The 12,295-nt window shown below is 40.0% G+C and overlaps 1 protein-coding gene across 1 annotated transcript; it reads left to right on the top strand.

The window, feature by feature from the left end:
- Positions 1–4,816: 4,816 nt before the first annotated feature.
- LOC146853799 (olfactory receptor 5J3-like) lies at positions 4,817–5,786 on the top strand. The gene has a single exon (XM_085650397.1). The coding sequence runs from the start codon at positions 4,817–4,819 to the stop codon at positions 5,753–5,755; it is 939 nt and encodes a 312-aa protein (XP_085506523.1). The 3' UTR covers positions 5,756–5,786.
- Positions 5,787–12,295: the final 6,509 nt, after the last annotated feature.

Here is a 12,295-nt window from a genome sequence, read left to right as displayed (position 1 = left end):
GTGTAAACAGCATAGTCAGACTTGGTAGGTACAGAAAATCCATTGGCATCTATGTAATGTGGAATTCTAAAGTAACCCTAATGATACACTGTGTAGTGGTATTCAGCATTACTGTTCATTCTAATAGTGTACAGACTGGTGCAATAGATATATGAGCTGCATTCATTTTCTCTCTTCTCATATATTCCACCTTAGCCCTTCCATTCCTTTCCTTCCTCTGATCTTTGCATTTCCTTTCTCCTCTCGTCTAGTGCTGTTGATTTCCCATGTTCTCTCCCTCCTCTCTCCTCACTTCACATGCTCCAGACCTCCCACGTTCTCCTTCCTCAGATTTCCCCTTGCTTGCCCCCTTTTCCCAGCCATTTAAATTGTTTTCCTTCCATATTCCCATTTCTAGTGCACACTACTGAAGATGTGAACAGCTTAAAAAATGCAGAATAGTAACTCCAATCGTTCAGTTTATAAAGGGATTTGAGAGACATGTAAAACTTTCAGTCTGCACAAGCTCACAACGGAGCTGTGGTCATTTAAGTACAAATGAAACAATGTGTACACATTCACTTTTGCTGGGCCTTTAAAAACATACATTGGGTAATGCTTGCAATTGTTTAACTGCTCATAGATTGTGGCTGTGCAGAGACAGCCTGGGTTTGCAACCCTCAGCCCTTTCGTGTTGCCTCTCTGTAGAAAGGTGTGTTAGAAGCAGGACCTTCCCCCAGTCAGGCTTAAGAGAGCACGGGTCTCTTGCTGTGCTTTTGGCCACTTTGTTATGTGTAGAGGTGCATTTGCATCTCTGATCGGGCATCCTGAAGTCCTTCCTTGAGTTTCCGAACAAAGCAGGGAGTATTTACAGACGCTGTTGAGAATTCAATACTTTTTTTCAAAAGGGCTCGTAGATTTTAGAATCAAGCCAAACATGCACTTCTCTCTTTTAAGATCTGATGAGTTTATCATTTAATCTCCCATGCCAAAAACAGAAACAAATATGTCCTTTTGAAATGTATCTGGTGCTCATTTAAAGTGCTCCAATACCTTTAGGCCAAGTGTGCGCTATATAAAATTGCAAAAATATAAAAAATAAAATAAACCAAAATGCTGACTAATCAAAAATATCACCTTATTTTTATATGATTGTTTTTCACCCACCCTTAGGAATATCAATAAACTGTTTTCATTAGGAAAGCTTTATAAACAGTTTTTAAATTAAGCAATTCAAATGATTTAAATGTAATTACATATTATGGCTGTATTTAAACATATCTTCTAACAAGTTCATTAATTCTATAAAAGCATAACTTTTCTGTTAAAAATAAGCTTGGCTATGCAATGGGCATAAGCGCAATGCAACACTAGTCCCTCACTCATCTAGCCATCCTATAAAAGAACATATTCCATAGTGCATAGTGATAGGTAAAAAAAAAAAAGGCAAAGCAACATAAAATCTTTAGATTATTTGCTAAATACTATCAAATCAGTTTATATTATATTGTAGTGTAGTGCATCATCATTCTTTAATTGCAGATAAGGATCAAACAGCAATAGGTAAGTATTCTGGGATTCAAAACTGGCAAAAATTGTTTTTAGCAATGTTTATATAACCACAAACAATTTTCAGACACAAAAAATCTAAATTCAATAGCTTCATGTAAAATAACATTTTATTTTAATAAATAAAGAAATGGTTAATTTGCATGAAAAATATTTGGATAATCACCGGAGTATGCAGCTTTTTCTTTGAGAGTCTCTCCTTCCTGCTGCCAGAATGTGTTTCCAGTAAGCAAAGTGTGTTTAAATGCAAAGTGTGTTTAAGGCTGCAGTACCGCCTCCTGTCTACAGGGGCAGACCTGAGCAAAAATATAAACACACTTGATGAAACACAAGTCCCCACAAGACACTTTTTTAAAAAGTTGTCAAAATTGACACAGATGTTCCTTAAGTCATTTTTTGTCATTTAGAAGACATTGCCTTGTGGGGACTTGGGTTCAAGTCCCCACAGTGCAATCAAGTCCCCACAGCGTGAGTGTGTTATCACACCCAAGTCCCCACAAGGATAGTAACACAAACCCACACATACATGTGTGTGTGTGTGTGTCTATAATAACATGTAATGTAATTTATTGTAAAATCTTCTTTTTACCCAAAAAATTACAGAAAAAATGTAAATTGCAAATAAAATGATACTTAGCTTACTTTACAGAATGCAGCATAGTTAACATTAGTGCAGGTGTGTTTCCCACTGTTACTGTGGTAATCTTGAGTGTATAGGATTTAAGGAAAATAGTTTTAATTTTTTATTATTAATTTTTTTTAAATAGCTTATTGCTTTCTATAGGGAGAGCTCTGCCCTGGTGGTGGAAACCTACACAACCTGGCAGAAATAAATTAAAAGTGACTTTACATTTGAAAATGCTGTCAAAATTTTCACATGTGCAAATTGCTGTGTTTTGTTAATCTTCCCTGGGTAGATGTTCTATGGGCATTGCATGGGTGTTGCCGCCCAACTTTCACGGTTTTTGATGCATTCCCATTTTTACAAGACCTTGTAAACCTGGGAATGCACCAAAGAAGTGGGGGCTGAGAAAAAAGGGGGGTCCCAAAACGCGTTTTCCCCATGCATTTTCCCATAGGACCTTTAGTCGAAGGTACAGCCCGAACGGCTGAAAGGAATTACTTGAAATTTGGCAAAGAGGTAGTCCTCAGGTCAGGCATGTGCCTTTTGCATATATGGTGTCAATCTGTTCAGTAGTTCCTGAGAAAATTGCAGTTAAAAGCACATAAATATCTATAATCGCGCACCGTGCGCGCACAGTGCGTGCACAGTGCGCGCACCTTAACGTGCGCAAACGTAATTCTGATTGGTGGTTACATGTCAGTCAACGTTCGAATCGGTCGAAATCAGGAAGTGTCGGCAGCCATTTTGTGTGTTGTGTGTGAAAGAAAGGTGGAGAACGTGAAAAGGGGGCAGGGTAGAGCGTTCCTGACCCCCTAGCCATTGTCAGGGGGTCCTTGAAGGACCCCGAAGGGTGAGAAAAAGATTTTTTTTTTTTTCCAAAAATCGCGGGGTGCGCGCACCGTGAAGAACCTTAAAAAAAACAAAAACATTTTAAACGAGTGTAAAATAAATATAAAAAATATAATAAAACATACATATCTTAGCATTTAAAAAACCTTACAAATTCACTTAAAAACCATAGGATTCACACACGTTATAGTTAGGAATTAGCATTTAAAAAAACCTTGCAAATTCACTTAAAAAACCGTAGGTTTCACACATGTTATAGTTAGCTGGACATTTCACTCGTAAAAAACCATTGAAATTCCCCCGTTATAGTTAGTTCAGATAACTATAACTCGCCACTCTATCACAAGGATGATGTCATCAGTGATGTCATGAGTGATGCCACTGACCATGTCATGAGTGCTGTAATATGTGACGTCATCAGCAGTGGATTGCGGGCGCGCGAGTTATAGTTATCTGAACTAACTATAACGGTGGAATTTCAATGGTTTTTTATGAGTGAAATGTCCAGCTAACTATAACATGTGTGAAACCTATGGTTTTTTAAGTGAATATATATATATATACACACACACATACACACACCCACACATGTGTGTGTGTGTGTGTCTATAATAACATGTAATGTAATTTATTGTAAAATCTTCTTTTTACCCAAAAAATTACAGAAAAAATGTAAATTGCAAATAAAATGATACTTAGCTTACTTTACAGAATGCAGCATAGTTAACATTAGTGCAGGTGTGTTTCCCACTGTTACTGTGGTAATCTTGAGTGTATAGGATTTAAGGAAAATAGTTTTAATTTTTTATTATTAATTTTTTTTAAATAGCTTATTGCTTTCTATAGGGAGAGCTCTGCCCTGGTGGTGGAAATCTACACAACCTGGCAGAAATAAATTAAAAGTGACTTTACAGTTGAAAATGCTGTCATAAATTTTCACATGTGCAAATTGCTGTGTTTTGTTAATCTTCCCTGGGTAGGTGTTCTATGGGCATTGCATGGGTGTTGCCGCCCAACTTTCACGTTTTTGATGCATTCCCATTTTTACAAGACCTTGTAAACCTGGGAATGCACCAAAGAAAACAGAGGCATAACAAGGAGAAATATCTTTATTTCTCCTGGTTACTTCCTCTTTCTGTGTGTGCTGCATTAAAAAACAATCCTTCATGCAACACAGGCACCCCTGCACCATGGTGCAAGGGTGCCTTCATTGCTGCTAGGCTTTCAAAATGGTGACAGCGCAGGGTAAAAAGTCAGGAAAGCACTGTATGCCTTAAATATGGTGCATTCTGGCGCTTTACCTGTGACGCAGTGCAGCACAAAAAGGTGACTTGCTGCACTACACTGCACCACTATTCCATAAATATGCCCCTTAAACTCTTGGAAATAGGCAGACCTCAAGCAATTTATGCCCATTCAGGAGACAGCCCATCATGAAGATAATCAGTTAGTAGAGTCCCTTATTAGTTCAAAACATAAGACCCCAGGCTACTGTCTCAAACTATTAGCTACAAGAACTCCCTTTAAGGGCGGCATTGGTAAACATTAAAGTATTCTTGAATAATGTAGTCTTTTAAAAGACCATTACAGAAGTCTCATCTTTTTGCCAATTTGCCTCTTGTTTCCTATGGACTCAAACATCAAATGCTGAGATTAGGGCTTTTTTTATAATAAATAAATCACTATGGTTTGCAAATAATACTTGCTCAAGTTTTGAAAACAATGTCGCTCATAATCCTGCTTTCTCTTTTGTTATTTCACAGGCAGACATTGGCAACATTATTATATATGATGATGAATCCTGGGAATGGAAGTTTTGTGACTGAATTCATTCTCTTAGGACTAACCAATGAGCCGGACTTGCAGATGCTGCTCTTCCTGTTGTTCCTGTCAGTCTATGTCTTCACTCTACTGGGTAACATCAGCATCCTGCTCCTTGTTTGGTGCAGCACCCTCCTTCACACTCCCATGTACTTCTTCCTTGCACAGCTTTCTTTTGTGGATATTTCTTTGTCTACTGTTCTCTCTCCTAAAATGCTGGCTGGCTTTCTTCTTGGAGAGAGGAGAATCTCTTTCTCTGCATGCATAGCCCAAACCTACTTATTCAGTGCATGCGCCAGTACTGAATTCTGCCTCTTAGCAGTGATGGCCTATGACCGCTATGTGGCGATAAGTAATCCACTGCTATACACAGTGAAGATGAACAAACATCTCTGTATAAGATTAGCAATAGGATCATACATTGGAGGTTTTTTTCATTCACTGATTCATGCAATTTGCCTTTATCGGTTATATTTTTGTGGACCTGACATCATAAACCACTTTGCTTGTGATTATCCAGTACTCGTCAATCTATCCTGCACAGACTTTTTTTTAAATGATCTCTTACGGTTTGTATTTGCTGGCATCTTAGTGGCAGGTTCTCTCTTTGTTATTGTTGTTTCCTACTTCCAAATAGTCAAAGCTATCCTTAGGATTAGCACCACAGTTGGGAGACGCAGGGCCGCATCCACCTGCATCTCCCACTTCACATGTGTCTTTCTTTTCTTTGGCAGCTGTTTGATCATGGAGGTAATGCCCAATTCAAAAGAATCAGAAGAGAAGATCAAAGTGGTTGCTGTCATCCATGCGATATTGATTCCTGCCCTGAATCCAGTAATATATAGTCTGCGGAACAATGAGGTGAAAGAAGCTCTGAGAAAGATATTGTTGAAGCAAAATGGTTTCCGGTGATGAGCAGGGCTAGAACATGCTAATACTGATTGTGTAGATTCTTGAAAAATAAATGACTTGATTTTGGCAGAACCTGCTTATTCATGAGATATTTTTTCTCTCAATATCTAGTTGTCTTCATTGGCATATTACTACTTTTTTTTAAACACAAAAGGCATGCATTTTTTTCAACAGTGTGTCATTCTAGCTATACCATATTCCCAGTATTTCTTGTTATAGTCAGTCAATAGCTTTTAACAGGCACCTGGACAAGAGTAAGAGTTGGGGATGGCTCCTTAAAATCCAGGAAAATATGTACTTTCCAGGGCCTAAAACAAGGTTGCGTATTAGAGCCATACATATTGAACCTGTTCCTAGCGGATTTCATAGCCCTTCATGAGGGAAATGCCCACCCCACAAGGCTAGGGGAGCTACACGTCTCAAATCTTTTATACTTAGATGGTGTGATTCTCCTTAGCCAAATAAAAGTTGGCCGACAACATCTCATTAACAAATTATCCAACTACTCAGAGAATAACAACATGACAATAAATCAAAAAATCATGGTAGTGAGTAACAAGGTTCACAAACAAGAACAATGGTATGTACAAGATCACTGGCTAAAATTGGTGAAAATCTGCAGATATCTTGGCGTCCTGTCGGTGATACAGGCAGCTTCAGTCAACACAAGCAAGAGTTACAAAGAGGGCAGTGCATTAACCCTGGCATTTTGAACTGTACAGAGGTCCCTGGATGGCCCAAGTTTCACGTCACTTCTAAAGGTAATAGCTGCAAAACTAGTCCCAAGTTTATTCTATAGAAGTGAGACCATATGAGGCATCTCCAGCTCAGATTAAAATTGAGTTTGGTTTACCAAACCTAAACTAATCATCAGAAAAGGGGCGTATATCAAAACGTGAAAGAGAATTAAAACAGCTCTGGTTAACCCTCTGAATGAAGCCCTCTGGCATGAAAGTCCTCCAAAAAGGAGTCCGTTATTAGGCACCGCTTTGGCCTTCTGCCCGGAAAAGCTCATTCTGTGCCTGGGCTCTGGAACAAAAAACTATTTGTATGCAGATTGTGTCATGCAGCAGAGGAGAATGTCATCCACCTACTCGATCTGTCCGGGCCTCTTAAGAGAATGGAGTCCTCCCTGAGAGCCGATGAGGCATCCATTCTTGCAGACATGATATCATTGCATGTTTTATTCCAATAGACACAATTCTGAATAGTTGTTTTACAAAATGTTTAATCCAAGTTGCACAAAAACTGAAGGAGGGTGAATCTTGCTAAATTGTTTAGAAATACTGAATGTATAAGTCTTCTCTTGTTGTAATGGTTTTATGTAATTTGCCTTACCTTATAAATAGCTTCTCTGCACAATTGTGGGTTACTTTGTGCCCATATTTCATAACCCATCATCTGTGTCTTCTCTACCAGAGAAACTAGAAAGAATGCTGGCTATGTTTTACATTCACATTTCGATAATACAAAACATATGTTATTGAAATGTTGTGTTTTATTTGCTAATGATGCTGCTATTCCAGACTTAAAATAGTCCTCTTTAGAGTTAATCACATATAGGTGCTACTGATAGTGCAATTTCCCTTGTTAATTTACATAACTTTCTAACTGCTTGACTAAAGCACTATATATTGTGATATGTGCATGGTGGGGGGCTAGTAGGTGACATCAATTAAAGTACAAATAGAACATTTTAACAATGTAGAACAAGACCAATACTATTTCAATTGATGTGTTCTTGTTCCTCAATCTTTGGCAGAAATACCTACATTGTTTTTCGTGTATGTATTCATATTCTTAACAATAATATGTTTCAACCATGCACATTTCTTTATGATTTTACATCCAGCCAAGCAGTTCATTGCCTCTATCTTCAGAATCTCAAAAATTGCTGATGCTTTTGTTTGCTCAAATACCTAATACTACTGTGGGTTTCCCAAAGTGTTGGTTTCTGTAGTGCACACATATCTCTTAGATGAAGATGTCACATTTGTGTTTTAACTTGTTTACTCTGGATTTTTTTTTATTACATCAATAACTCAAGAACTTTGCAGGAAATACTCTGTAATTTATTACAAAGAGTAAAGTGACCCAACAAAACAAATTCTTGACATAAAAACACATAAAATGCCAATTATTATTACTATTTATTTACAGTTTTCCAGTGTAAACAATGCTGACTAGCATCAGACTGTTTTACCCAGAATATTGTGTACTGTGCCTCCCTCTCATTTGCCCAAACTCAAATGGAAGTGGAGGACGCTCCTTCTCCTACAACATAGAAAACACCTGGAACAGCCTCCCCACATAGACCTTGAGGAAATATGAATTTTGTGATCAGTTATGTCCCCTATCGTAGACCCCAACGGCTCCATGTGCATGCTATAAGTACATGTATGTTCCCTCCAGTTCCAGTTATGAAGACGCAAATACATGTGCGTCCACCGTCAACATGTCCTCTTTCAGATCCGCCATGAATGGGTCAGATATTCCATTCCTAAGTATGAAAGGCCACCGACTTTATGTGGTTCACTTTCCACATTTTACAGATTCAGGCGAGTAGGCCCTGAATTCTGCCATCAAGCCTTTTCCTGCCTTCTGCCTCTGAAAGCTCCAGTCCGAGCCTGCATCTGTATCCATGAACTTTGTCCTACTCCCTGCGCGGCTAACGGTGCCTGATCCAGCCTGTTGCCTGCCAAAAACTGTTTTTCACCTTCAAGATTATCTGCTCCGCTCCTCATCCGATGCATTCCTGTCTAGTAGTTTAGGTAAACATTCTTCCAGCTACCGTGCTAAGGGCCAGGCCTCGCTGTCCTCGTGCAAGTAATTCATAGCCCCTGTTACCATGGAAGATTCCTGCCCCCTCGCATCTCATGTAGACACTTAGACGCTTGTACACGCACTAACAGTCAGTATAGAATAGATTCTGTCCGAGAGACCTTTCCTTTTGGATAATACAGTTCTTTAAACATAAGATATTAGATATGATTTGGGATTAGGTTGACATGACCCCCCAGACTTCTGTCTCCACATGTGGAGCTAAATGTCAAGCCCCCTTCACCCTCTAGTTGCACGTCAATCACACGTCATGCGGCTGCGCGCGCATCTCTGCCAAATATTTCTGCTGACATTGCAGGATTCTCTTATGGATCCACCCACTTGTGACATCATGTATAATGACGTTTTCTAAGTTACGCCTATATGTCCGCCTTTTTTTAGTTACGTATGCATATTTTATCTATCTTATCAACTGTTACGCCTCCTGCATCTGTTTCACTGTAATGCATTTCTTATAAAACTGATTATCTGTCAATAATGTATCGCCTTCCTTCCTGAACCCCCATGGTGATGGAATTGGAAGCCTGCAGTTCGAATTGTAATTCCTTTGTAGAGGAATAAAGCCTTTTAGAACCTCTAATACCACGGATTCTGCCTCTTATATTTACTGAGTTATTCTTATTAGACTTTACCGCGTAAAAAAATAGTACCGGTAATGAAATATTTACCACATAAATTGGCGCCCGAACAGGGACACTTTCTCATCTCACGCGCCGGAGGTGCGTTGCAGGCCCGGTCTCCTGCCACAGCTGAACGGACAAAAACGCGTACCTGCAGGATTTCCTGTATCTCCCTCCGGCCGAGCGGGGGTGACTGAGGCTGCGATCAACACCCAGACGAGGCGGTGAGAAGTGCGAAGTATCCCGACCAGAGCCTAGCTGAGAGAGCAAGATCCGAGGTATACAGAGGCCCACCAGGTTCCGAAGTTCCGAGTCTAGTCGAGTCCAGTCCAGTCCGGTCCAGTTTCAGTTCAGTTCCGAGGCCTTCCGTTCCGAGCTACCCGGTGAGTACCATTGCCGGGGAGGCATTTAACGTGCACATAGTCTGTGCCGGTCAAGACGGGTTTGGGTACACAAATCCGGTCTGCACTGTTTCAGCAGTGTATCTGTACTGTTTAGCAGTATATCTAGTATGTCTTGCATATAAATAAGAATTATCTAGTGTCAGTATTATGTCAGTAACTAGTTTTCTATTAGTTATCATCGTCCGTTAAATGTTAAGTGTTAAATGTTTTAAATACGTTCTACATATTGTGGTGTGAATGACTGTTCATTATTGTGTTTACTGTATTAAGTGTGTTTAAGATTAAGTAACCAGATCTAAAAATGCCGCTCTTTTCGAAATTAAGACAGATCAAAACTAGAAAAGGGGTACTCGAAGAAGCTGTTCCCATTCCACCTAGGGATACCCCAGGATACTTTATGTATCATAAACATGGCCTAGATGCCGTATTATTTCTTGATTTATGGGTGGACTACACCAAGGATTTGCCAGAAAGTCAGAGATGGCCCGCAGCGGGGACCTGGGATGCCGATTGCATCATGAGAGTAGAAGAAGAATTATGGAAAAAGAAAGCCAGACAGTCACAGAAAGATGCCATTGAATTATGGCGTAAAGAATCATATAGACGTACAGAAAAAGCGCTCAGACAGGAAGAGAAAGGTAGGGAGAATTCAAATAAAGCCCGAGAAAATCTATTAATTGAGGAAGGTACCCGAGTAAAAACAGAACAAGTAGATAGACAAAGAAACACTCTTATGAATGGTATGTATCCTCTTCTGGCCGAAGGGTTACCTAAGGCTACCCCGGAAATACCAAAAGACTTGACTCCTCCATTGCTCCCGATAAAAGCACATCCCAAAACACATCCCAAAACAGCAAAGGACGTTTTCCTTTCCTCCTATTTAGATGACGTAGCTCCCGAGTATGCTAATACCATACCACACACACCGCTTGCCGATGGTGTTCAACATCAAGAGCATCCGTCTGTATCCCCGCAACAACAAACTCCTACGCCCATTCCCACAGGTCCGTCCGTTTCTACTGTTTTTCCCGCATCTACAATTTCTATCTTACGTCCAACGAATCCTTTTTTGCCCAGCACCTCAGATGGTGCTACAGGAGGTACGACAGACATGTTTGCCACACCGCCGCAAAATAAACAGACCCTTAGAGATTTAGCACTCCAACGTACACCCCAACTAGCGACATCCGACATGTTTAAAGAACATCTTGTGGATTGTAGATACGATCCAGTGCCAGGTAAACAGGACAGATTACTAATATCATCACTACGTATACGACGAGCTACATTGTATTTAATGACGATACCAGGAATGGTTGAACACCTAGACAATATATATCACTTTGTCCAAACAGGGCGAGGTCCAGAGAGTATTAACGAAGCTATGGAATACCAGAAAGTGGATGTACAAAGACAACTACTACGTTTCTTCATAAATTGCGTGATTAGGAACCAAGACAGGCCTGGGGCAGATCATGATACCATACAGAAACTTGCCAAATGGGGTCAGAACATATCAGACGAGAAACATGATAAACAAGCGTGTATAATCGCCATGTATCGAAAGATCCGCAAGGAAGTAGAACGAATACATAAAGAAAGACGAGAAGCAGACAGAATTGAATCAGAGGAAGAGGAGGAGCAAGAATCAGAACAATTAGAAACGATAGCTTATGTAGGTAGAGGAAGACCCCATCATAATACTAGAGGCTTTAATGATCCGATACGTCCGGTACGTCCAGAATGTAATAGACATTTTCAAACCCCTATGTTAAATACAAGATCCCCTGAACACCTATTCCAAGCCGCTGATAAATTACTCCGAGATCGAAGGGGGTACCATATGCTCGATTCCATGGACGAACAAGAATTAGCCAGGTCAGAAGTACAATGGGCTGACAGTCCCAGTAAATACAGTGATGATGCACTAGCACACACGTTTCTGAATCTTGCCCCAGACGAACAGCGTTTAGCTAGTATATACATGATTCAACACCTCCTTATATTATATAAAAGCCAACACTCTGATCCTGGACCCTTACCTGACATATTGACAGAACTACTCACAAATAAATGGAGAGGGTCAGGTACTGATTTGATTAAAGAAATTCTAGAATTTCGAAACCAGTATATAGCTTTCGTGTGCCCAGAACATGTTCCGGTTCCCATTATGGGAAGAAAAATGTATCACATAGATAGACAGAATCCGTTACGCGAAGTACACCCAATCAGAGGTGAAGGTAATAACTTTACACGTGTGTTTGAGTACATGCCTATAACCAAAATTGAATTATTAGAAATGAAGAAAGTAGTACCCAGCCATGACAAAGATCCAGCAGGTTTCCACCGTGAGATAAAAGACATGTTACTCATGGGAGAGTATACCTACCCCGACATTATGAAAATATTAAAAGTATTAATGCCTGCCGGTGTTTACGAGAAACTCAAAGAAAAGGAATGGGAGGTGGGAGACCAAAAGATAGATTGGACAGCATTAGAAAACAACGAAAAGGCCCGAGCTGCAGGAGCAGGGCTTGGGGAAAAGACTACAGCACTACCAGGATTACTAGTGCAGGTGCTACCACGTTTATTAACTACGAAAAAGGAGGACTGGGGTGCAATCTCAGCCTGTAAACAAAAGCAAGATGAAGACACTAGTGATTTCTATTCCCGAT

Source organism: Triturus cristatus, chromosome 4_1, assembly GCF_964204655.1.
Source record: "Triturus cristatus chromosome 4_1, aTriCri1.1, whole genome shotgun sequence".
In the NCBI taxonomy this organism is placed as follows: domain Eukaryota; kingdom Metazoa; phylum Chordata; class Amphibia; order Caudata; family Salamandridae; genus Triturus; species Triturus cristatus.
This window is presented reverse-complemented; position numbering and strand designations above follow the sequence as displayed.

Excerpts from the sequence above, each read along its gene's own strand:
- LOC146853799 (XM_085650397.1), top strand. The coding sequence starts at position 4,817 with ATGAATCCTGGGAATGGAAGTTTTGTGACTGAATTCATTCTCTTAGGA.